General features: G+C 39.4%; 2 protein-coding genes across 7 annotated transcripts in view; both read left to right on the forward strand.

Annotated features, from left to right (window-relative positions):
- Window positions 1-26,791, forward strand: part of LOC125775367 (uncharacterized) — a 915,975-nt gene that overhangs the window by 875,277 nt on the left and 13,907 nt on the right. The gene's annotated exons all lie outside the window — the stretch shown is intronic.
- The window catches only part of LOC105225273 (protein PALS2), a 195,094-nt gene that overhangs the window by 32,822 nt on the left and 135,481 nt on the right, over window positions 1-26,791 (forward strand). For all 6 annotated transcript variants that reach the window (XM_049462593.1, XM_049462592.1, XM_049462595.1 and 3 more), the window contains one exon: window positions 19,670-19,801. Coding sequence is in view for 5 of the 6 variants with exons in the window: in XM_049462592.1 (XP_049318549.1) it covers window positions 19,670-19,801 (132 nt within the window). In the remaining variant the exon portion in view is untranslated. The remainder of the gene's footprint in view (window positions 1-19,669; window positions 19,802-26,791) is intronic.

Here is a 26,791-nt window from a genome sequence, read left to right on the forward strand (position 1 = left end):
GGACAATCATATACACTTTCTGTTGTCAAAAAAGCCAAAATAAAACTTTTCTGGAACGAGATCTTTTTGCGCCATCTATTGCTTCCATAATTAATAGAAATGCAAATTTCGGCCACAGAAGCAGAAAGGCAATACAAGTATATTTTGAGAATAGCTTTTAATTAGTATACGTGGCGTCCGTCACAAAATCGGAAGTCTAAACTTTCAAAATATGCAAAATCGATTTTTTCAAAATCCTAGACCAGAATACCCCCTTAATAAAACATTTACAATTGTATTAATCTAAATAAATTTTGGTATTGAAACTACTGTACCTATTCAAGGGACGCAAATTTAAAAGCAAATTTTCTAAGTTATTCGTTAACGCACCGCATATAAACAGAATAATAAAAAAATATATATAAATATTTTTAAATTTCACAAAGTTTTTTCAAAATAGATTCGTCTTCAAAACCAAAGGCGCTTCTGCGGAGTAGAAAAGAAGAGTTACTGCCATGCCATAAAAGCGACGAATCGGCATCAAATTCTCATTTATATTCTAAAATTAGTACAAATTAAATTAAACACTTATAGAAATAATAAATTTAATCATTAAACATCGCGTCACAAGAAAAAATACCTTACTGCTGCAGAGATTGTTGAAAACGAAAAAAAATGGAACTATTAATATGTAAAGTATTGCTAAGTAATACCAACGATTGTTAAAAATATTAAACTAAATGATGGATATTAAAAAAATATTTGAATAAATTTTATAAAATCGAAATATTGGTTGTTTATGTCTTACTAGTACTTCTAGCAACATGTTGCTACAGAGTAGATGTCGAAAACCTTTAAAGTACCATAACTGATAATTCGGGTGGTGGAGCACGGTGCTCGTTCGTTCCAAAGTTGTGGTTGGCCGTGGGGAAACGGTCGGCGCAAATTAATTCCACAGAAATATTAAATAAAGCAAAGGGTTCTATATAATACATATATTTTAAATATAATAAATTGGACAAACACTTACCTACGTCTGTATCGCTGAGATGTCGCAAAAGGAGAGAGCGCGCAACTTTTAGTAATTGTTTAGTTGCGCGCGAATTAAAACTTCGAAAAAGAAGAAAAGAAAGAGTGCTCTGCCGATACAGACGTGGCAAAAGACATTGGGCGGGGGCGGCGTCAACATTCTCCCCGCCTTGCAGTATTACTGCAAATGCAGTTTACAATAAATTACTTAAAACTAACTTAACTAACTGGCTCCTGCACTTCCTCTTCCACGTCTACTTTGCAAATGGGGTGGCCGACGAGACGAATCGAGTCTAGTTCGGTCCGGGAAATGCCGCTGAGATGAATCGAATCTCAGTCGGTCATTGCCATGCCGCCAATTTGCATAGAAGTCACCACTTTCCGAGGTCGGCGAGACGACTCGAGTCTAACTCGATCCTGGGTAGGTGGTGAATGGGAGAGGCGTTGGCAGCCAGTGCACTTTATTGTGCCGATGTTATACGACACCGGATATTATATATCCCAGTGTCGTATTTTGGGCGATGAGTTGGCCCATTGACGCTGGTTGTAACCCGGGCAATATGAGCCGGGAATAAACGTCTGCTCGCAAAATTATCTCGACTGGCGCTGCCTTGTAAAATTGTTGTCTGCCAGTTTTAGGTTCTGGAAAAGTTGAAATTTGTGGTCTTCCAGAGACCTTACTGGCACCGGTGGTAATGGACGACGTTGTAAGCGTTGCAAACTCGGATGTCTCCACGTGGGTGTGTACGCAGTCGCAATCGTGAAATCGTGGAGGCGAGGATAACAGTGGATGAACTGTAGTGTTGCGTGCCTATCTTTGATGATACGGCGTGCATCTGCTTGACGTCGAGCGTCTCCTCCACGCCTTCGCTTCGGATGGGGTGGCCGGCGGAACGAATCGAGTTCCGCTCGGTCCGGGCAATGTCGCTGAGACGAATCGAGTCTCAGTCGATCGTTGCCATTCCGCCAATCCGAAAAGAAGTTACCAGCACGCCGAAGTCGGCGAGACGACTCGAGTCTGGCTCGATCTTGGGCGTGTGGTATGCGGGAGAGGCATCGTTGGTCAGAGCTTTGCATGACTGATGACGTCGTTTGACACGGTTGAGAGTGGTCCGAATACGTCGGGCCGATTGTCAATGAATTCGCTTCCATTTCCATTGTTGGGCGTGTAGTTCTGAAGCCGATACGCGTTCGACTTGAGATTGTGGCTATGTCGTGTGGTGTGGGTTGCCGCAACGTTTGCAGTTGATATATGCTGTGCGTTATTTGCGCATGCTGTGATAATTGTGTTTTGTTATTCGTGATTGGGCTTTCTTCTGTTTCACCCGTTGGTTTTTCTGGTACTTTTGGAGCACCTGTATGAGTTCGCCCTTGACATCGAGTCGTATCTCTTCGGGAACACGTTTGATCTCCTCGTAGAGTGAGAGCAAGAAGAGCTCATCGGGATCACGATTCTTTCGCCTTTTTGCTTTGGCGGATTCTCGTTGCATTGCGCCTGCGGCATGTTGTTGGCGGCGCAACAGGTGCGAGTGGAGGCCGCTGTGGAACGCCTGCAGGTGTGGCATCGAATTCTGTTTTTGTGACGAACTACTGCCAGATACGTGGTCACCGTTGTGCGATTGCATCCCAACGCCGGGTGCTCGAAATGCGCCACCATGTGTATCGGGGTGATTCGATGATCCGGGCGCATCATTTGTTTCGCCATCCTTGTTAGTCTGATCCTGTTGTTGCTGCTGCTGCTGTTGATGCTGATGTGGTTTCTGTTGTATAGATATAGAATTAGAATTATTTTCTCTTTAAAAATGGTTTTGTGTTTGTTGTTGAATTATTGTTGAATTTTGTTTGGCGCCTTTGCCATTTACCTTCGTTTCTTCGGAGGGAACGGAACCTGTTATAATCCAACCGAACACTGTACGTTGTGCAGCGAGGGATCCGAAAATTTGCGATTTTACCCCATTTAGTATGATTTTCGGGTAAAGATCTGCTCCGATCAGCAAGTCAACTTGTTGACTCGTATAGAAATTATTATCCGCCAAGGGGATATTAGGTAACCTTTTGACAATTGAAGGGTTTATTGATCGGGATGGAAGCAGTCCAGTCAATTTTGGCAGTACCAACGCTTCCGCTTCTAGTCGTAAACTTTTGTTACGGGGCGAGCCAATTGTGATCGAGCATACCGATTGAACTCGTCCTGGCACGGTATTATTCAATCCTGAAACTCGGGTGCTGACCTTTTTTCTTGTCATTTTTAAGCGTTTTTGTATACTTTTGCTTACGAATGTTCCTTCAGATCCCGAATCGATCAGGGCTCTGACAGTGAAGGTGCTCTCGTTGTGACATGGTCACCATGGCTGTACCTAAGAGCATGCTTCGACTGGTAAGCACATTTGAAACATTGGCCTTAATAGAGGCCACATGAGATTTAGTGGAAATCTCAGCAGTGTCTGTGCTGTCAGCTATCTGAGCTATTCCCTCACTCTGATCCCGGTGAATCATAGAGTGATGTCTCTGTTTACATTTATTGCAATTGAACATACTTTTACAATTTTTGACTTCATGTGAGTCCGATAAACAGTTAAGGCAGACGTGGAGTTTTCTGACAGCATTTAAACGTGCATTAGGCTGCATCTCAATAAATCTTTGACAAGTTTTCAAAATGTGTGATTGAGATGAGCACAGTTTACATTTAATATTGTTTGTCTTGGCGTGATGGGAATTGATGGGTTTGGATCCATTCCTTGATTGCAAGGTTGGTATCCGACCTTCACCATCAGCCGACTTGATCTTGGGTTGAGTACCCAAATCGCCTTTGAGGTTTGATACTCTCTCAAGCGTTTTAACCCGTTTGGTTAGAAACTTGTCTAACTCAACCCATTTTGGGATCTCGGAATCCGAATCCAGAGATTGTTCCCAAAGCGACAGTGTATAGTCCGGCAGTCGGATAGAACACAAATACGTAAATATGGCATCCCAGCTATCTATATTGATGCCATGTATTTGTAAAGCGGAAATGCAGCTATTTATTTCCCGCTGTAAATTTCTGAGTTCGGTCTCAGATTCTGTTGAGATGTGCGGGAGCTTGAACAATAAATTCAATTGGGTGTTGACAAGCACTCGCTTGTTTTCGTACCTACACAACAAGTTGTTCCAAGCCAATGCGAATCCGTCATTCGTCAGTGGCGCTTTCGAAACAATATCTTTTGCCTCACCTCGCGTTTTTTGATTCAAATGGAATAACTTTTCTACCGGAGAGAGCCTCGGGTTATTCCCATAAATGGCGGCAAATAAATCCCTAAATGAGGGCCATTGTAAAACATCGCCATGAAATATTTCGGTATCACATGGCGGTAAATTGATAGAATACCTCACGGGTTCTGCAGTTTGTTGTAACCGTTCAGGTTGAATAACTGTTGAGTTGGAAGTAGGGCTTTGGTTGAACGCCGTGAGGTTGTGCATGTGTTCGCCCATCAAGGCCGCGCAACACACATAAGCGTGGTAACAGCTTGTATATTTAAGTTTGAGGTCGTCAATTGAGCTTGTGTCAGAAGGATCCACTTTTGGCAAACACAACTTGTACTCTGACTTTACCTCTGCCCACAGAGATTTCAGTTCAGCTTGTTGAACTTCAAGAGAGTAGGCACTTTGATTGTTTGCTGTTGGAGTAAAAGACTCCTCAAACTCCAGTAGAGCGTCTGCTGCTGTAGTAAAGGCTCTGATTGATTCCATTGTTTTCAAAAAATTGAATCGTAACTGCAAAAATGTTGCACAAAATCGGATCTAAAACTTGAAATTAAGATTTAAAAAATATTTGCAAATATGTTGCAAAAATTCAAAAGTTATAGTACCAATCACGGACAGACTCTAAATTAGTAGATGGTAGGCAGTGCGTTGTTTCTTTATAAAACGTGAATTTTCGGAGGCACGAGAAAAATTAATAAATTTGGTAAACTATTTCTGAAAGTATTTTTCCGAATGTAATTAGTATGTGCTTGTTGGGTAATCGGCCCAATGCACTTGTACTTGCACTTTCAAATTTAGTTCAATCCCAAATTTAATTTGAAAGTGCTTGCTGGGTATGTACACAAACAAAATTGATTTGTGTTTAGTTGCTTTATTCGAATGCAAATACAAATACAAATAGAAATTCAAAGGCACTTATTTGATTTAAGTCCACTATTCACTTTCACTTTGTGCACTGGGTTATTTTCGAACTATTTCGATTTCACCACTACACTCTTTTGTTTGTTGGGATGGCTGCTGTGCTGCCTTGCCTTTGCTGCTTTGCCTATGCGGCTTGCCTATGCCGCTCTCACTTTTCAGCTTGGCCTGTGCTGCTCTGCCTTTGCTGCTCTCACTTCGCTGTTTGGCTGCTTGTCTGTGCTGCTTTGCCTTTGCTGCTCGCACTTTGTTGCTTGGCCTTTGCTGTTTGGCTGCTTGGCCTGTGCTGCTCTGCCTTTGCTGCTTCCTTTGCTGCTCTCACTTCGCTGTTTGGCTGCTTGGCCTGTGCTGCTTGTCTGTGCTGCTTTGCCTTTGCTGCTCGCACTTTGTTGCTTGGCCTTTGCTGCTTGGCCTGTGCTGCTTCTCTGTGCTGCTTTGCTGCTTGCCTGTGTTGCTTGGGCTTTGCTGCTCTCACTTCTTTGTTTGGCTTTCTTGCCGTCGCTCACTTTTCTGCTAAGTTTTTTTGTGTCACTCACTGCACTTGTAATTTGTATTTTTTTTTTTTTTTTTTTTTGCACTCGCGAAACTGCAGCTGCATTATTGCTGCTTGCCTTTATTGCTATTCGAGCAATATATGGGAAGGCAGAGTTGAGCGACTAGACTCAAATTAAACCACAAGGAAAAACAAAAACCCGAGAGAGATTGTTGACGCTCCAGACGATTTTGTGCGTCCAAGAAATTTATAACTTTTTCTCGAATAACAGAGTGTGGTTTTTTTTGTAAAGTGAAATAAGTGCATTTGCCAGGTGTATTTGTTGTTGTACTTAAATGAAGTACAATACTACCTGCAATCTTGTGTGTTGATTTTGTGGGTAGAGTGCCAAAAATAAGTTTTGGTCTCCACTTCACACAGCACAATGGTTTTTGTACATAAATGATGCACAAATTAACCAATCTATTGCCTTATAGCTTGCAGAGCACAAATCCAAAATATGTTTGGCTGTAACTTGCGAGTTGCTAAAGCGGGCAAATTATGCACTTTCACTTTAAATAAAATTCACTTGTTACCTGTTATCCGGCTCGAAGGACCAATGATAATTCGGGTGGTGGAGCACGGTGCTCGTTCGTTCCAAAGTTGTGGTTGGCCGTGGGGAAACGGTCGGCGCAAATTGATTCCACAGAAATATTAAATAAAACAAAGGGTTCTATATAATACATATATTTTAAATATAATAAATTGGACAAACACTTACCTACGTCTGTATCGTTGAGATGTCGCAAAAGGAGAGAGCGCGCAACTTTTTAGTAATTGTTTAGTTGCGCGCGAATTAAAACTTCGAAAAAGAAGAAAAGAAAGAGTGCTCTGCCGATACAGACGTGGCAAAAGACATTGGGCGGGGGCGGCGTCAACAATAACAAAGCACTAAATTATGTCTCTCTAATTTTTTTAATGTATGTACATATCTCCCAAACCTCAGTACAAATTCCTTAAACACCCCTACATAGCTGTAAAAATTTATAGAATCGGAAAACAACCCCCACTCCCCATATAACGTGACTGTTAAAATTTACTAAAAGTTTGATCGATATACCAATAAGTCATAAAGTCCACATTTGAATAGAAACCCATATCTCGTGGCGTTCTGATTTCAACCAACATACGTGACATTTTTCTCATATTTCTAAGCCACAGATTATAGTGCATATATCAGCCAACATGTTCGATATCTTAATGAAAATAAGAGAACATCTTAACCATATAACTTACATCAGGATCTTCGAATATCCGGTTGACTTTACTTCATATGATTGGAAAATATTTTATTAGTGTGTATGCGGTATTGGCAAAATGAAAATAACATATATTGATTTTCTTTTTTTTATCTAACCTTATTATACAGTGGACCAATAAAGTTTATATACACCTATTTCTATTGAATTACGACACGTTTATTTGTTTTAAAATGATTAAATTTTGTGGTTTTTTCCATCCATTTCAAGATATGTAAAGCATGTAAAGCATGTAAATAAAGCATATCAAAATATTTTTTTTACACAAATAAAAAAATTAATGCTAAAGCTTAAAATGAGCCTAATTCATATCAAAAAAGTTTACGTACACCAATGAATATTTATATAAATCAAAAGCAATTACGATAGTTTTAGCGGTTTTTGGCATGCATTTTGTTGCTATTATTGTCCCTAGATGCACATGCATGCTCCCCACTCGATTTCTAACATTATTTCCGCATATTTTGACCCACTAAGTCGATGATCCAGTATTTTTGCCTTATTTTGATGGAATTCGATCTTTTCGAATACGATTTTTCAAAAATTTCCAGGTATTGTGAATAGGATTAATATCTAGTGATTATGTGACCTATGGAGTTATTTTTATTTCCATAACAACCCTGCACGTACAAGATACAATGTGTATTTAGGGTCCGTATCCTGCCGGAAATTGATTTTGCTGCTATTAAAAGCCGATTTAACACACTTAAAATTTAAATTTTTTTCTTAAAATGTTCAGATACATATAATTATCACTAAAAAAGGCGAAATGTCCAACTCCAGATGCAGCCATATACCCCCAAACCATAACATTACTCCTACCGTGCTTTACCGTTGGCAATAAATTTTTGCCTTGCGAATCTTCATAGATCTTTCTCCACACTTTTCGTGATCCATTCGAACCAAATATATTAAATTTTGATTCGTGGTGAACACAATGTTTTCCCAAAACCAATATAGTTTGTTTAAATATTGTTTAACAACCGCCGACCTCTTTTCTTTATTAACCTTACTTACATGTATGGCTTACGACGTGCGATTCGTTTATGAAAATCAGCACTATTCAACACATTCCCTACTGTTTGGGGATTTATTTTTTTTGGGTACATTTCAAAAATGACTGGGCGGGCCATCTCACAACATAAACCTGTTCTTCCAAAAGCCAATCCTTCACAACTTCAGACGTGTGTTTGGGGTCATTGTCATGTTGAAACTGCCAATCAGGCGACATTTGTTGGATAGCGTGTGGTAATATTTGGGTTTGCAGTATCTTTTTATTTTGGAAGCTATCCATGTTCAGATCTATTTTGTAATAGTAATTGTAATAGGTCAGGTACTCCCCAGCCATTTATTGCATCCACCATGCTTTACTGTACCTTGCAGATATCGACGGGTTAAACGCTTTCCTGTTGGTCTTCGTACACGTGTCATTCCATCTGAGTTTTGCAAATTAAATTTGGACTCATCTTAAAACAGTACTGACTTCCATTGCTCTACAGACCAACTGATATGCAGTTGCGCAAATTCCAAACCTGATAGTCGATATTTTGGAAATATATGGTTTTTTCACAGCACTCACTCTTAGTTGTATGCTATCTACAACGTTCTTGTTAGTATCTTTGGATCCTTTTTAAACTCGCCCACTATTCTCAAGTCATCCTTTACTTAAGTGACTCTAGGACGTCCGCCAATATTAAGTTTTTTAATGGTTCCTTCAACTTTGTACTTGCATAAAATAGCAGAAATAGTTGATATCGCCAGAAAATATTTTTTGCAAAGCTTCGTTTGGCGTACACCTTTTGTGAATTCGCTTACAATTAATAATTTAAGTTCAGTTGAATATGTTTTACCAACCATTTTTATCTAAAACGATTTTCAGTTGCATTATGTGCAAAAGTTTATATATTTCACAACTCATCCGTTCTCATTAAAATAAACAATTCGAATAAGTCTGATCTACGATTTATAATTCTAAGTACCTGTAAAATTCTTTTTCTCCCAGATGACGGTAAATTAATTCATTGGAAGTGGTTATTTTGACAATTAAAGTGTTAGTCCATTGAGTTATGTCTTATGAATATTTATTTTTTCCCTTTCTGTTATAATTTAAACATTTTACATAAAATTTGAAAATCATAATTGAATTGGTTCTTAATGTAGAATATGCGATCTTTCTTTTGTAAAAAAATCATTCCTCTAATGCTTCTATGTAAAAAGTTATGACGGAATATGTGTTAGACTCCAATGAGTTTTGTCCGACACTGTATATACATTAGAGTGGGTCAATTTTTTTTCTTGACAAAGCGGTTATCAAAATCGTAAACTACGATGAATTCTAAGAAAATTTGCCCAAAAAACCATGGGTCTAAAATGAAAATCGAGCTTCCGGTTTTTAGCGAGAAAATTTCGTATATTGTATTTTGCAAAAAAAAAAAAATCCAATTCATATTCCACTGTCGATTGTTTGCTTGTTTTGTAGCTATCGAAGCTAATTTGCTCAAATTTGGTATGTGATGTTGTATTTAAGCAGAAAATTCGACAGTACAGAAATTTTTTATAGGGGGCGTGGCACTGCCCACTTATGAGTTCATATGTATATCTCTGGAACCACCCCACCGATTTCGTTCAAATTTGGTATACATATTACACAATGCCTACTTAAAGGATATCTGGAAAATGATCGAAATCGGATAATAACCACGCCCACCTCCCATATAACGGTAATTTTTGAAAACACTAAAGATCTGAAATTTTAATAACTTTGAAGGGAAACATCTTGAGTTTGGTATTCGGTGTTGTATTGCAGCCAGAAATCCGACTATATGAAAATTTTGGCATGTCACCGCCCACTTTGGAGTGCATATGTAAATCTCTGGAACTACTTTATCGATTTCGTCTAATTTTGGTACACATTTTAGATTGTACCTAGTTAGGTGAGATTATGAAAATGATGAAAATTGCGCAAAAACTACGGCCACCTCCCTTATAACGGTATTTTTCTGTACGGTCACTGCTTTATGTTTTCGACTCTAGTAGTTGTTACTGTTTTCCTTTGCATTTATTAAATATATGTGAATATATTTGTTCAACACAATATTTACCACAAGATCTGCGCGAAATTGTAAATAATGTTGTTCAAAATAACTCATATTTTGCACATTCAGAAAATGTTCTACTAACAATGCTTTTTGATGCCAGAAAGGAAGTGCACCAGAGGGCTATAAAAAAAATTTTATACTATCATGAAAAACTTTACGACCCAACAAAATTAAGAGCTTACAAAAAACCAACTATAAGTTTTGACTGCACTGATTATGTTGAGTTGATAAACTTAGATAACAACAGCATTTTGTCGGAGCCGCCCTTCACTGCAAACATACCCTATGACCATTTGCTCGAATACATAGAATTTGACAACCCTCCACTTCCGGATCCACAAATTCCTCCACATATTCAAGGAACCGAGCGCTTTGTGCAACTGCTGACTAGCGTTTCACGTCGAACTATAGAAAAAATCGCGATGGTGTTATGGCAGTCGCGGTTGCAAATCGAAACTCAACATCTAGGATGAACAGCAAACAAGACCTTAAAACTAATTAATTCTGAACTTTAGAAATGTATTATATTTTGTTTGGCCCTTAACAGTTAAGTGTTTGCTTAATATATAGATATAAAATGATATTGTTAACTGCAATACGATTTCGCGGAAGATTAAAGCTATTAAAATTTTAAATTTTATTTATTATTATTTTAATTTTTATGGGTGGATAGGTAACATATGCACACACCGACCACAGCGGCCAACGACCCTACCACGCTGAATACATCGGTTCTCGTCCGATCACCGAAGCTTTTTCAAACCCGATCTAAATACCATTATTTTATAAATATCTAATTTATTTTTAAGGGTCACAACGTTTTATTTCTTAAAATTACAAAACCCATAAGCTTTTACATTTCTTGTGTATTGATGATTTAATGGCCAATTTCATAAAAAACTTTTTTAACATTAAACTAAACATCAAAATTAGACCGTTATTTATACAGCTTCTAAAGCTCTTGGAATTTTCTTTCGAACAAATCCAGACATAACCACTTTTGTTTTCTTAAAAGATTCAATAACATTTTCGAATGTTTTAAATTTGTGTAGAGCACTTTCTCAAAATTGCAAGTATATAGAGATCTTAAGATCAACTTGATATGCATCACAAAAAGAACGCTGATGAGAAGGTGTAGCAGTACCTGTACGGTCACTGCTTGATGTTTTCGGCTCCAGTAGTTGTTACTATTTTCCATTTCATTTATTGAAAAAAAAAAACAAAATGAAAAGTTTCTCGTTAAAAACCGGAAGCTCCATTTTGATTTTAGACCCATGGTTTCTTGGGCAAGTTTTCTTAGAATTCATCGTAGTTTACGATTTTGATAGCCGCTTGGTGCATTTTTTTTGTTCCATACAAATTGACCCACTCTAATATACATACATACTTATAATTGGTTTCTGATGCTATGGTTGACGTTTAACCTTAAACGTCATATCAGGAGTATAAAATGTAAATGCACCTGAACTTAAGCCGTCAGGTTAGGTTGAATTAGATGGCTGATCAAAGATCGAACGTGGACTGATAAGTGTAGTCCTTTGTGAAGCCATTGAAAATAAGAACTCCTATGTTCGAACTTACAGATTAGCAAATAGCTTAGTCGCCAAAACAAATACCGCCAGTTCGGTAGGATGTCTGAAGGTATGCGCTTCCAAGTGGCTAAGGTTTGACCTCCCAAACGCGGGCCAGCCAAGAAGGATGTGCTGAAATGTTTCTAGATGGTAAGATTCCCAGTCTTACAACATGTACCCCAATAGAGCAATGGTCTGTTAAAAGCCCCTCAACTAGGGAGAGGCTAGCCTTACTGAGAGTAAAAGATCACGAGATCTCTTGCGATCAATCTTGGGCTAGAAGATTTTTCCGACCGCGCAAGTACCGATAGTGGTTCAGCGTTGGCCAAACATCCGCGAGGACCAGATATGCAGTAGTAGAACGCAAGAAGATGCATTCTACCCATAATGATTCTAGGGTGCCTTTCCTTGCAATCTCATCAGCTTTGCAATTAGCTGCGATTCCGCTATGGCCCGGTACCCATACCAGTCTTATCACAAAGACACTCGATACTAATGATAGCGACGTTAGACACTCTTCGACCAACCCTGAACGAACTGTAAATGAGTTTAAGGCTAGTATCGCCGCTCTGCTATCCTAGTGAATGGTTACTTCTCTAAGCAGCTACCTTGATGGCTGAAACTGGAGTTGATAAAGAGCTCCCGACAGTAAACCCTCCACCAACCTTCTTTCCAAGCTTTCACCCATCCGTAAAGAAGCGCACTGCCTCTCTACTCCAATAGTTTCTTTCCACTCATAACTCTCTTGTCGGTATATTGGCAGAGAAGGAGCCACAGAGTTCAGTTTGGCGACTCCGGTATGCAGTCAAATTGTATGAAGATATCCGAGTGTGAAGATACGCGTTGGTTTAAGAATCCAGATTCTCTGAATCTAATAGCCACCTCCGCGGCTTTACACCTTCCTGTGATGTCCACAGGCATTATGTTCAAAATTGCGTTAAGTCGTTTTCTATGGTTGTGGTTGGAGTGAACTTTAGTGCACCACACATCCTGATGAGCGCAGGCCGTCAGCTCCATCAAGAGCTCTCCAATGCAGTATTGCACGCTGAGCTGAAGACTTTGACCCACCCGTCCACCACCCCCGCGCGCGTTAGAGAGTTTGTCGAAGTCTCCTGCGGTACCCTTCCCAATTTGTATTCCTAAACCCGAGGACCCTCCAGTTTGAGATCAGCGGGGTAAGGTTAGGGTGATGTGAAGAACCTCCTCCCTGCCTACAGTCACGAAAGTAGGAGAATTTCCCCTATTACAGATTCAAAGATTTTCGCTAACAATAATATCAAAAAGCCACTCCCCCACACCTCTATTATTGTTGTCCGACCTACCCCAAATTGGGTGTCGCGAGTTGGCGTCGATACCGATGATGACGCCGGTATCTTTTCAAGACGCTTCAGCCAAGATTTGCTGAAATTCTTTTTTACTGGCGTAGACACCGCCTACGCGATTATAGCCGAGTTAAAAACAGTGCGCCAGTCGTTTCTTCTTTTCGCTACGTGGCGCCAATTGTATATTCCAAGTGAAGCCAGGTCTTTCTCCACTTGGTCCTACCAACGGAGGTGTGGTCTTCCTCTTCCCCTGCTCCCCCCGACGGGTACTGCGTCGAATGCTTTCAGAGCTGGAGTGTTTTCGTTCTTTGATTCATTTCGGACCATCATACGTTTCTACCTGCATCGCCAGGAGCTTATGGCTCTTCGTCCTCAATTCAGAGGTTCGCTTACTAGTCAGCCACGGTTCCTGGACCAGGATGACATCGTCTTCGTCTTGCTCCAGACGAAGCAGTAAATTGGCGAAGGACGCCTTCGCGTGTTAGAGCTTAATCTGGAGGAATTTCATCCTTCAGACTCTCATCCAGAAGCGCTAATTCAGTGCGAATGTTGTGTTCGACCCGCACCTCCTCAAACAATTGTTTGAGGCTAAAGACGGAGTCGCCGATTGACGAACCGCCCCCAGAACTCGTTACTTCCCAGAGGCTCGAGTTGTTATTGCAACTTGGGTGCCATCAGCTCTGGCATCTGTCGGGAGTACTTTAAGCACTACCATTTCGAACCCATAGCTACCTTGGTTTTGCTAAGAGGACCGATGGACTGCCCACATAGCAGTATCAGCGCTTGCCGGTATGGTTCCGCGATTCTCTACAGCCTTATTACCCTCCAGTCCTGTGTGGGTAGTGAGGAGTTGCAGTACCTGAGGATTTCCGCATTCCCATTCGTAGTAGCAGATTCGACTGGCAACCAAACGCGAGCCCTAGGGCGAAGTCGATGATCCACTTTTTCCACGGCCTCCAGTCTGGCTCCCCTCCGCACCTCTCCCCACCTGAGAGACTGCCTCCTTATATAAGAGAGCCGACCCTTCATTGGCACATCTTGTTAGCTTATGCAGCCCCTGGTACCATCCTGCACTGACACATTTTGGGGGTGCCCGGAGTTTCTTTTGATGACCTTCAGGAAGACTGAAGAGATAGCCGCCCTTACTCTCTTCCATTCTTCATGAAAGATGGCACTGGCCTGCCTACTGCGATCGTGTGCTTAAATCGGCAGCCACTTTTATTTACAACAGAAAAACGACCCAAAACACACGTCTTATCTTGTACGTGCAGGGTTGTTGTGGAATTAAAAATAACTCCATCGGTCCAGCAATCACTAGGCATTAATCCTATTCAAAATATCTGGAACTTTTTGGAAAACCGTATTCTAAAACATCGAATTTCATCAAAATAAGGTTAAAAAACTGGATCATCGATTTAGTGGGTCAAAATATCCCTAAATAATACTACAAATCGAGTGGGGAGCACACGTCGACGTCTAGGGATAATAATAGCAACAAAATGTAGGCCAAAAAGAACTAAAACTATTGTAATTACTTTTGATTTATATAAATAATCATTGGTTTACGTAAATTTTTTTATATGAATTTGGCGCATTTTAAGCTTTAGCATTAAATTTTTTTGTTTGTGTAAAAATAATAAACATTTTTTTATGAAAAAACCACAAAATTTATTAATTTTAAAACAAATAAACGTGACATAATTTAATAGAACTAGGTTTATTGGTTCACTGTAATTTCTTTATCACTCAATGACTTTTTTATGATTCTTTTGCATAGTTGAATTATCTGGTTTTATCGACGATTTTCAAGCACCATTTCTTTGATTTGTTTTTTAATGATTAATATTCCCAGTTTAGTTCTAATGCCCTTTTATAAAACATTATTAATGTTATATTCATGCGCCGAACTATAATTATAACGTATAATATTACTCGGTTTAGCTTGGCTTTAAAGACGAATCTTTTTTGAAGAAATGATATGAAAATAAAAATTATACCCTGCATGCAAAGCTTTGTTTGTAAGCGGTGTTTTAATGAATAACTCAAAAAATGTCCTTTGGAATTTGCGTCACTAGAATAAGCATATTGTATTGCGATTGTTAAGAATGCCTGTTTAGGCGAAATTAATGAAATCGGTTTTTGTAGAATTTAATACATTTTTGGAATTTTTAGTAATATGGGACTATCAGATACACTTTCTGTTGCCAAAATAAAAACTTTTCTGGAACGCGATCTTTTTGCGCCATCTATTGCTTCCATAATTAATAGAAATGCAAATTTCGGCCACAGAAGCAGAAAGGCAATACAAGTATATTTTGAGAATAGCTTTTAATTCTAGTGACTGCTGCAAAAATAAAGTCGAAAAGTGGTAAAACATTAAAAGTGTTTTTACTGCGAAAAAGGTTCTAAAAAGTTGTGTGTGTCGTGTTTTCGGATGAAAAAATTTAATTTCGACGGTCCCGACGGGTTTAGTTATTATTTCCATGACCTTAGGTGTGTTGTGGTTTGGACAGCGTCAAAAATTACTACATATTCGCACAAACATACTCAAGTCTGCATTCCCGCTATTTCTCAATATTTTGGACCCATTTCCTGGACATATCAACAGCGAAATACTCCAACCTACACCGCAAGGTTAGTTAAATCTTGGATTATAGCTCAAAATGAGAGTTTCACCTTATTCACCTGACCTTATTATAATGGTAAAAGTTTGGGGTGGATGTCCGGCAAAGTTTATGATTGATTTCGATGATCGAAAGACCCTTATAGCAACATTGAAAAATTACATGAAGTGAGATATCGGTCAACTTAAAACGCTTATATGATTGCCTTCCGAACAGAATTTTTGCAACTATCATAAATAAAGGAGGCAGTACAAAGTACCTATTAAAAGCATTCATTTGTAAAACTTTAAGGGGGTATTCTGGTCTAGACGTATGAATTTTAGGCATTTTTTAAACTAAGATAAAAAATGAAAAACATTTTTACTATCCATTTTGTTATATGTTTTTTATTGACATTTTAATAATATAAAAAAAAATTGCATGAAAAAAAACCAAAATTCGTCGAGATACGGGCCTAAGGAAAACGGTGCGTCCTGGTTGACGTGATTTCAACCCTTGTAGAGATCTAAAACCCAATGAACAAGAAGATTTTTCATTAGTAAGGATGTGGTTACCGGGTTGACCATTTTCAAAAAAAATAAAATAAATAACAAAATGGCGCCGACTTCAAAAAAAATTTTTTTGATCCGATTTTTTCGACCTTTTCGAATTTTTTAAAAATACTTCAAATCAAAATTTTGGAAATCCAAGGCAGACACGATAGAGCATTGTATAAAGAAGATATATACCAAATTTTAAAGGAATCGGTTCAGTAGGAGTTGAGATATCATGTCAACCACCTAAAAAAAGTAGTTTCGAGAAAAATGCGTTTAAAGTTTAAGCTTAGTGTCCAGCTCTCAAGAAATGTAGGAAACTTTCCTGCGATTAATTTACTTGTGCTAGTATGCAGCTGTACGTAAGGAGTTTGAAATGCTGTCCTATTGGTTTTCGGAAAGTGCAAAAGAACAGCTGGTACGACGAGGAGTGCCGTGGCGCCGCGGAGAGAAAACAGGCTGCCTACCTCGCAACGTTACGATCGACCACAACACGTGCGGGATGGGATAGATATCGAGAGTTGAAGAGGGAGGCGAGACGCATTTGCAGACAGAAGAAGAAAGAGGCCGAAATGCGTGAGTACGAACAGCTTGATAAGCTGGCCAACAAGGGTAATGCTCGTAAATTCTACGAAAAGATGCGGCGACTTACAAAAGGTTTCAAGACCGGAGCATACTCTTGTAGAACCCCCCAAGATGATCTAGCCACCGATGCCCAGAGCATACTTAAATTATGGAGGGAACACTTCTGCAGCCTGCTGAATGGCAGTGAACGCACAACACCAGGAGAAGGCGAACCCGATACCTTAATCGATGACGATGGAGCAGACGTTCCATTGCCCGGCCAAGTTCGAATAGCAATTGCCCGCCTGAAAAACAACAAAGCGGCAGGGGCCGATGGATTGCCGGCCGAGCTATTCATTCATTCACGGCGGTGAAGAACTAATAAGGAGCATGCATCAGCTTCTTTGTAAAATATGGTCGGATGAAAGCATGCCCAACGATTTCAATTTAAGTGTGCTATGCCCAATCCATAAAAAAGGAGACTCCACAATCTGCGCCAATAAGCCTCCTCAACATCGCGTACAAAGTTCTATCGAGCGTATTATGTAAAAGATTACAGCCCACCCTCAACAAACTGATTGGACCTTATCAGTGTGGCTTCAGACCTGGTAAATCAACAACCGACCAGATATTCACCATGCGCCAAATCTTGGAAAAGACCCGTGAAAGGAGAATCGACACTCACCACCTATTCGTCGATTTCAAAGCTGCTTTCGACAGCACGAAAAGGAGCTGCCTTTATGCTGCGATGTCTGAATTTGGTATCCCATCAAAGCTAAAACGGCTGTGTAAACTAACGTTGAGCAGCACCAAAAGCTCCGTCAGGATCGGGAAGGACCTCTCCGAGCCGTTCGATACCAAACGAGGTTTCAGGCAAGGCGACTCGCTATCGTGCGACTTCTTCAATCCGCTGCTGGAGAAAATTATTCGAGCTGCAGAACAAAATCAAGCAGGTACAATCTTTTATAAGAGTGTACAGCTGCTGGTGTATGCCGATGATGTTTATATCATCGGCCACAACACCCGCGCCGTTTGTTCGGCTTTCTCCAGGCTGGAAAAGGAAGCAACGCAAATGGGTCTGGTGAACGAGGGCAAGACGAAATAGCTCCTGTCATCAAACAAACAGTCGTCGCACTCGCGACTTGGCTCCCACGTCACTGTTGACAGTCATAACTTTGAAGTTGTAGATAATTTCGTCTATTTAGGAACCACCATTAACACCACCAACAATGTCAGCCTGGAAATACAACTCAAACTTTACTCAAGTTGCCGTACTGTTGTGTGTATGCGATATCAAAAGGGAATTTGTTGACAATGCGTCTGAAACTACCGGTTTAATGTACTTCAGATTTTATTCTAGTTTAATATATTTGACGATGAGAACTGATGATATTTGCATTTTTAAAAGGATTATACTAAACACTTTTACACTAAACATTTTTAGTATACACAAACAGTGCGAGAATTATGGGTAACATTTTTATTCAATTGTATTCAGCTAGATTCAAAAGTATACGACTAACCTCATTGCTTTTCGGAAGAGTAAACGCCATCCAGAAGCACGTTTTCGCTATAGTTTTAAAGAGTTATATACAGTTAGAATTAAAAAAATATCGATTTTTTAATGTACATATAAAAATTTCAAAAGGCTTTAAACACGTTTTTCTCAAAATAATGGTTTTAAAGTCCGTGTCTAACATTAGCCGAAAACCGATTATTCTCAAATTGTAAATGTTGGCTAAATTTTTTTTTTTGGAGAGACCGCTGTTTTGTCGAAAAATTGTATTTTAATATCTGTTTGGTTTTTTTTTAATTTTAATGGATTCAGTTCAGAGATATAGTGGTCACCTCAAAACGTCTCTTTGAGAGCAGTTCCGGGATATTAGCCACAATATGTATATACATTTTTGGATCAATAAATTTAAAAGTATTTTCGGACAAAATTCTAGAAAATTTGCTATTTTCGGCCTTCTAACTGTATATAACCCCTTGAAACTCCAGGCAAAAAAATATATTATCAATTCAAGGTAAAGTTTTCTGACTGGAGACTTTGATACCTTTACGACTACATATTTTTTCAATCCAGCACCGTTCTTGGGTTTTCAAATGGAATCAGAAAAATATTTCAGTAAAGTTTCTCTCGGAAAAAATCTTCCTCTTTTTAGATTTCTAGGGTAACAAACAAAATAGGACTTTTAATAACACGTTTCTGGATGTGTATTTCAACTCTTACTACTTTTTATCAGTGAAAACAATACTATCACCTTTGAAATATACATTTATTTAAAAATTAAAAATTTCTTAGTGCGTAATCGAATCGAAAAATAGTGAAAGTTTTGTATTTGATTCTGAATAGGTATTCTACGTATATGGGTAAAAGAAATTGCAAAACAAACATAGCTTCTACAGTTGATATTTGTAATTTTTAAAAGTTGGAAATGCGTAGTTAAGTAGGTTGTCTTTTATATTTCGGGATTATAGAACAAAAACAAATTTTAAGCCTCGAAAATCACTTTGTTGTTTTCCAAAATATTCTTCGTTAAGTTCTATATACTTTTGCATGCACTTGTTTTGTTCACAGTTAATTATATATTTGTTTCCGCAGCATCTTAAAAATGCTATTTCTTCAATTTTTTGTACAACTGGTTCGTGATATTGTGATATATGAACATTAATAACGTATACATATATATATATATCGCTCATTTGCTGCAAGACCGGCATAAATCAAAAAACGTGATTTTTGAGTTAATGCTGCAGAATTGTTCGTTATATCATATTTCAGTTGAGTGAAAAATTCATATGAATACCTCTTATATGCTCCGCTTGAGAAGAGGTGTAAGGTTGGAGTCACCGTGTAAGGTTGTAGTCAGTTGAAAACTTTAAACGCGTTTTCTGGAATATCGATTTTTTTGTCTTATGCCGGTCTTGCAGCAAATGAGCGATATGTGCATACATATATAATGATATATAAATATTATATCTTTTAATTTTTTTCAGGCAACTTCTGATATATTGCCGGCAAATTTAAATAATAAACAAATTTGCGACGAAATTATTCGAAAGTGTTCACCATCTCGTCGCTTGGAATCACGAGAACTTGCAAAAATACTAATTCAACCGCATATTAGGGTAAGTTAAGAACTTGTAAGTCTGGTAGATTTCTTTTTAAGCGGGTTTGATAACAGGACTTTAGCAAAGTATTCTTCTTCTTCTTTACTGGCGTAGACACCGCTAACGCGATTATAGCCGAGTTAACAACAGCGCGCCAATCGTTTCTTCTTTTTGCAACGTGGCGCCTATTGAAAATGTCAAGCGAAGCCAGGTCCTTCTCCACCTGATCTGTCGTCTATCTTTACTTTTTTTGGCCACTGTGCAAAGGCCCATTAATCTTCTGCAGAACCTTTCTTTCAACAACTCCTAAGGCCGACTCATCAGATGTTGTCATCATCCAAGCCTCTGCACCAATATAGCAGAACGGGAATAATGGGGGACTTATAGAGTTTGATTTTTGTTCGTTGAGAGAGGACTTTACTTCTCAATTGCTTACTCAGTCCAAAGTAACACCTGTTGGCAAGAGTTGTCCTGCCTTATATTTCGAAGCTTACATTGTTGTTGGTGTTAATGTTGGTTCTAGAGATGAGCGATATTGCGATATCTCTGATTTCAGTGATTGCTATTTTTAAATCACTATGATTTTTTATTGCGATTGCGATCGCAACTAAGTCGACGTTCAATCGGCAGATTCTTCCGATTTGACAGTGTTTGGCCGAATAAAAGTCCGGGTCCGTTCCAGTTACGTAGATCCGACTGTCGTCGGAACGACGAAAACCTTTTGTAGTTATTGGCGGCAAATTCTCTTTTGGGTCCTATAACTCGAGTCAAGTTTTTCCGCTTTTCTTTTCATTACATTTTCGCAAATGTTGGAGCGGTTCGGCTACCTGACACTTAGAGCGTATAGCAAAGTTTTCTGTACTTTGTATGTTGGTATGGCTTTCACATATTTCTACAATTACCATTAGTGTGGTTGATCATTTGTTTGTTTAGAATACCCACTTTTAATATTTTCAAAGAAAAACTAATGACCACTGTAGGATGTCTATTCTGTACATGTTTTTTTTTTTTAATTTGTTAAAGATGATTTATATGAAATTTTTGATTTGCAAATATTGCATTTTGCATACATATATATATATTTCATCTACCACTTCAAACATCTGCCATACTTCACTTCTTTTTCTTGATACATTTCCTGCCATTATTAAAAATTATAAGAATATTACACTCAAAACTTCAAACCGCTATGACGAAAAATAGCAATACCCTGAAGAAAGCTGCTACTTTTCTGCTATTTGATATTGTGATCGCGTGTACGCGTAAGTTCACGCAAGTGAGGAAAGTTCTCTAATCGCCATTCACTTGGGAGTGGCCAGAACCGATTCTTTTACATATGACTCAAGCCGCTCACGACTTCCGGTCTTTGACCAAGTATCCTCTGGGTAGCCTAAGAATATCCGTTTGAAGGTGAGCTAAAGTGAGAAGGCGAAATATCCCCTACTTAGGGTTGTGCGCTGGGTTTGGGACCCGCCACGTAAAAAAACACCCCCAATGAAAATCAACTATAAGCCTCGGATGAGAAACCCCCCTTTTGATGACGACCATGGCAAACGAAATAAGGACTACGAACTAAGGGCATGCACCTGGAATGTCCGGTCCCTTAATTAGGAAGGTGCCGCTGCCCAGCTGGTTGATGTCCTCGTGAAAATAAAGGCTGACATCACCGCCGTCCAAGAAATGCGATGGACGGGACAAGGACAGAGACGAGTAGGTCCTTGTGACATCTACTACAGTGGCCATATAAAGAAGCGCAAGTTTGGTGTTGGATTCGTGGTGGGAGAGAGACTCCGTCGCCGAGTACTATCATTCACTGCGGTGAATGAACGTCTAGCCACAATCCGCATCAAAGCGAGGTTCTTCAACATATCGCTGATTTGCCACGCCCCGACGGAAGAGAAGGACGATGTGACCAAAGATGCCTTTTATGAGTGCTTGGAGCGCACTTATGAGAGATGCCCCCGCCACGATGTCAAAATCGTGCTTGGCGACTTCAACGCCAGGGTGGGCAAAGAAGGTATCTTTGGCACTACGGTCGGTAAATTCAGCCTCCACGAGGAAACATCCCCAAATGGGTTGAGGCTGATCGACTTCGCCGGGGCCGGAAATATGGTTATCTGTACTAGATTCCAGCATAAGAAGATACATCAAGCTACCTGGTTGTCTCCGGCTCGAAAAACCTCCAACCAGATCGATCATGTTGTGATAGACGGCAGACACGTCTCCAGTGTTTTAGATGTGCGTGCGCTCCGAGGTCCTAACATCGACTCGGACCACTATATTGTTGCAACCAAAATTCGCACCCGCCTCCGTGCAGCAAAAAACGCACGCCAACAAACACAAGGAAGGTTCGACGTCGAGAAGCTGCAATCACAACAGACAGCCGAACGATTTTCTACTCGGCTTGCACTCCTGCTCTCTGAGAGCACTCGTCAACAACTCGGTATAAGGGAACTGTGGAACGGCATTTCAAACTCCTTACGTACAGCTGCAACCGAAACCATTGGTTTTCGGAAAGTGCAAAAGAACAGCTGGCACGACGAGGAGTGCCGTGTCGCAGCGGAGAGAAAACAGGCTGCCTACCTCGCAACGTTACGATCGACCACAACACGTGCGTAATGGGATAGATACCGAGAGTTGAAGAGGGAAGCGAGACGCATTTGCAGACAGAAGAAGAAAGAGGCCGAAATGCGTGAGTACGAACAGCTCGATAAGCTGGCGGACAGGGGTAATGCTCGAAAATTCTACGAAAAGATGCGGCGACTTACAGAAGGTTTCAAGACCGGAGCATACTCTTGTAGAACCCCCCAAGGTGATCTAGCCACCGATGCCCAGAGCATACTTAAATTATGGAGGGAACACTTCTCCAGCCTGCTGAATGGCAGTGTACGCACAACACCAGGAGAAGGCGAACCCGATACCCCAATCGATGACGATGGAGCAGGCGTTCCATTGCCCGACCATGAAGAAGTTCGAATAGCAATTGCCCGACTGAAAAACAACAAAGCGGCAGGGGCCGATGGATTGCCGGCCGAGCTATTCAAATACGGCGGCGAAGAGCTGATACGGTGCATGCATCAGCTTCTTTGCAAAATATGGTCGGACGAATGTATGCCCAACAATTGGAATTTAAGTGTGCTATGCCCAATCCATAAAAAAGGAGACCCCCCACTGTACGAGATATACGACGACATTGACATATGATGAAACACTCTAGCTCAGAAAGTATTCGACGCAGTACCCGCCGCGGGAAGCAGAGGAAGAGGAAGACCTCCACTCCGTTGGAAGGACCAAGTGGAGAAGGACCTGGTTTCGCTTGGAATATCCAATTGGCGCCACGTAGCGAAGAGAAGGAACGACTGGCGCGCTATTGTTGACTCGGCTATAATCGCGTAAGCGGTGTCTATTAAATCACAGTTTCACAAGTTTATTGTGATCTGCTATCGCAATCGCACTTCACAAAATCCACTTGTTATCGTAATTCACAGGTTCAAACTGCTATCGAAAATCACAGGGTCTAACTGCTATTTATAAAATGTGATCGCAGTTGCGATATGCGATTTTTTAATCACAGTGAAAAAATCACCGGTAGTGAAATATCGACGAGATTATCTACGACTTCGAAGTTATGACTGTGAACAGTGACGTGAAAGCCTAGTCGCGACTGTTGTTTGAGTACGGGAGATATTTTGTCTTGCTCTCGTTCACTGCCAGATCCATCTTCTTCGCTCCTTATCCAGTTTGGAGAAAGCAGAACTAACAGCGGGAATGTTGAGGCCAATGATATCAATATCATCGGCATACACCAGCAGCTATACACTCTTATAAAAGATTGCACCTGCTCGATTAAGTTATGCAGCTCAAATTATTTTCTCCAAGAGCAGATTGAAGAAGTCACACGAAAGGGAGTCGCTTTGTCTGAAACCTCGATTTGTATCGAACGGCTGGGAAAGTTCCTTCCAGTCAGGTCAGTTTACGCGGACGTATTAGTTTTGCGGAGATACCAAATTCAGACATCGAGGTTTTAAGACAGCTCCTTTTCGTGCTGTCAAAAGAAGCTTTGAAATCGACGAAGAGGTGGTGTGTGCGTCGATTCGCTTCCCACGGGTCTTTTCCAAGATTTGTCACATGGTGAATATCTAGTTGGTTGTTGATTTTCCAAGTCTAAAGCCACACTGATAAGGTCCAGTCAGTTTTGTTGACGGTGGGCTTTATTCTTTTTAACAATACGCTTGATAGAACCTTATATGCGATATTTAGGAGAGTTATCCCACGGTAGTTGGCGCAGATTGTGGGGTCTCTCTTTTTGTGGATTGAGCAGAGTAAACTTAAATTCCAATCGTTGGGCATGCTTTCGTAAGACCATATTTTACAAAAGGGCTGATGCATGCTCTTTATCAGTTCTTCGCCACCGTGTTTGAATAGCTCAGCCGGCAATCCATCGCTCATAAATGCGCTCCAAGCGCTCATAGGAGGCATCTTTGGTCCCTCACCGGATTTGCGCTCCTTTATATGGTCACTGTAGCAAATCCCACAAGAATCTACTTGCTTCCGTCCTTGTCCCGTCCATCGCATTTCTTGGACAAGTCGGGAGATGCTTGAGCCGTATGTAAAAGAATCTTTTCTGGCCACTCCCAAGTGAATGGCAATCAGAAAACTTTCCTCACTTGCGAGAACTTTTACTTACTTATTTCTTTAGTCTAGGTAAATGAATATCTTTGTGAATATCAATATCATGTGCCAGAGTTGAATACCATACATCCAAATTCGACTACCCAAGAAATTTCATTGACATCACTATCTTCTTTCGAAAATGTATTATGCTTACACTTTTGTTTATTCACGTTTATACGTCATGATCGGCTAATATTCTTCATGCTATTATGTAGCATTTGTTACGGCTTACTATAGCTGTGTCGTCCGCAAAAGTTTAAGCTAATACATTGTTAGCTGTTGGAAGATTTGCTGTATATAATATAAAACCCTGCCCTGGAGTACACCAGCCCTTATCTGTCGTTCTTTAGATTGGAAATCTCTCACTTTTACCATAAATTTTCTATTTTTTTAAATAAGACGCCAATGTTTTAAACAATTCTAAAGGTAGAACATTTTTTAATTTTATATAAAGGTCCGTCATGCCACACCTTATCAAACGCCTGAGCCACTTCTAGAAATATAGCTGAACTCTGTGCTCAAATGCTTTCTTATTTACTTGCTCTATCGTACTATGATTTTTCACGAAACCCGAATTGGTGCGTTGGTATTATATTATTTTCGTGGAGGAAAGGAGTCATCTTTGATATTAACCATTTTTCAAATATTTTAGAAAGATAGGGTAGAAGACTGATTCCTTCCCAGGTTTTTCTATCTGCGACCTTTTCCATGAATTAGGATAGTATCCGAGATTAAGAGAGCACTTTTACAGCAATATTTGGTAACTTATTTAGCATTTTTGGTATAATATTATGTCCTGGTGACTTTTTCGGGTTAAGTTCTTTTATTATTCTAGTAATTTCAGAAGTAGAAGTCCTAATAGACACAAGCGACTCGTTTGCGGTATTGGGCAAGGTTGGCAACTTAAAGTTGTTCTTTGGGCAATTGGGTTGAAATACCTTTTCTAGTTGATTTGCAAAGCAATTTGTCTTATCCTCATCACTACGTGCCCAATTACCATTCATTTGTCTTAGAGGCATGTTGCAATCTAGTGGTGGCTTGAAAGACAGAGTTTCTTTATATAATTTTCAGTGTTGTGTTCTTCCTCGAGTTTAAGCGCTTTTTTTAATTTTCGTACAGCAGATTTCAGTTGAAGGGGAGCGATTTAACTGCCATTCACGCCTAGCTCGCCTTTTCTTATTTACAAGTTTCTCTATTTCATTGTTGGTGATCTTTCTAAAACCAATTGGTTTATTGTTTCTTTTTGGTGTTGCCAATACAGCTTCATTAGTTATTACGTCATTAAATTCTCTAATGTTTATCAATGTCTTTTTCCTGTATTTATTTTGCAATCAATATTGATGTGGCTGCTGATATACGTTCTATACTTCAACCAGTTAGTTTTATGTGATGTTAGTGAAACTTTTGGCTCAAATATCATGGGCTGTTCGTATAACTTTATTAGTACAGGAGAATGATCAGATGATAAGTCTGTACATGTATCAGCTGTCATAAGTAGGGATGGCAAATTATTTTTTTTAATCGATTAAATAATCAAATGATTTATTGCAAGATGTAAAAAAAAATAATTGCAATTAATGTAAAAAAAATCGATTAAATCCAATGTTTTTAAATAATACTAAATTGCATAAAGATCACCACCAATTTCAGCGGCGAATCTTGTATTATAATGCTCTATCACAGAGTCCCAGACATATCCAAAAAGAGAAAATGGCCTATATTTGAAGTTAAGTAGCGCAATGACATTAAATTTTTCAAAATATGTACTGCAATCTTAAAGTAAAAGAATTGCCTCTTGCTTGAAAGACTACGTTTTGCAACTTTGCGTAAAAATAAAACCAATAAGATATAAGAGACTATATTCTTATTTCAGACATTCAAATTATGTTGGTATATACACAAAAACAAAAACGGAAACGGAAATAAAATTAAAATATAGTAATAAAAATTCATTTGTCTTAGCATAAATAAAAATATATTCATTGACGTCAAGAAAATGTATTCTCTGTTCAACAAAGTTTAAAGAAAAAGCAATTTCGATAAACGTTTTGTTGTCAAACGATTGCGTTTTTCGGTCGCAGTTGCACCCGCTTTTGAACAAAGCCGCTCAGCTGGTACTGGGTAAACGGTTTTCATTTCTTCCCAAGCATCAATAGTGTTTCGACTTAGTTCTAATACCTGACAATTCAAATAAAAGCTCAATTGATCTTGTGGAGATGTAAAATCGTTGTCCTTCCTCCTTCTTCTGTGCACTAGAGTTTTGTGAGGAGCCCAGAGGTCAAACTCATCCTCTACAGATTCTACTGACGACTCGCTGCCGTTTCCATAGTATCA

Source organism: Bactrocera dorsalis, chromosome 1 (assembly GCF_023373825.1).
Source record: "Bactrocera dorsalis isolate Fly_Bdor chromosome 1, ASM2337382v1, whole genome shotgun sequence".
Taxonomy (NCBI): Eukaryota; Metazoa; Arthropoda; class Insecta; order Diptera; family Tephritidae; genus Bactrocera; species Bactrocera dorsalis.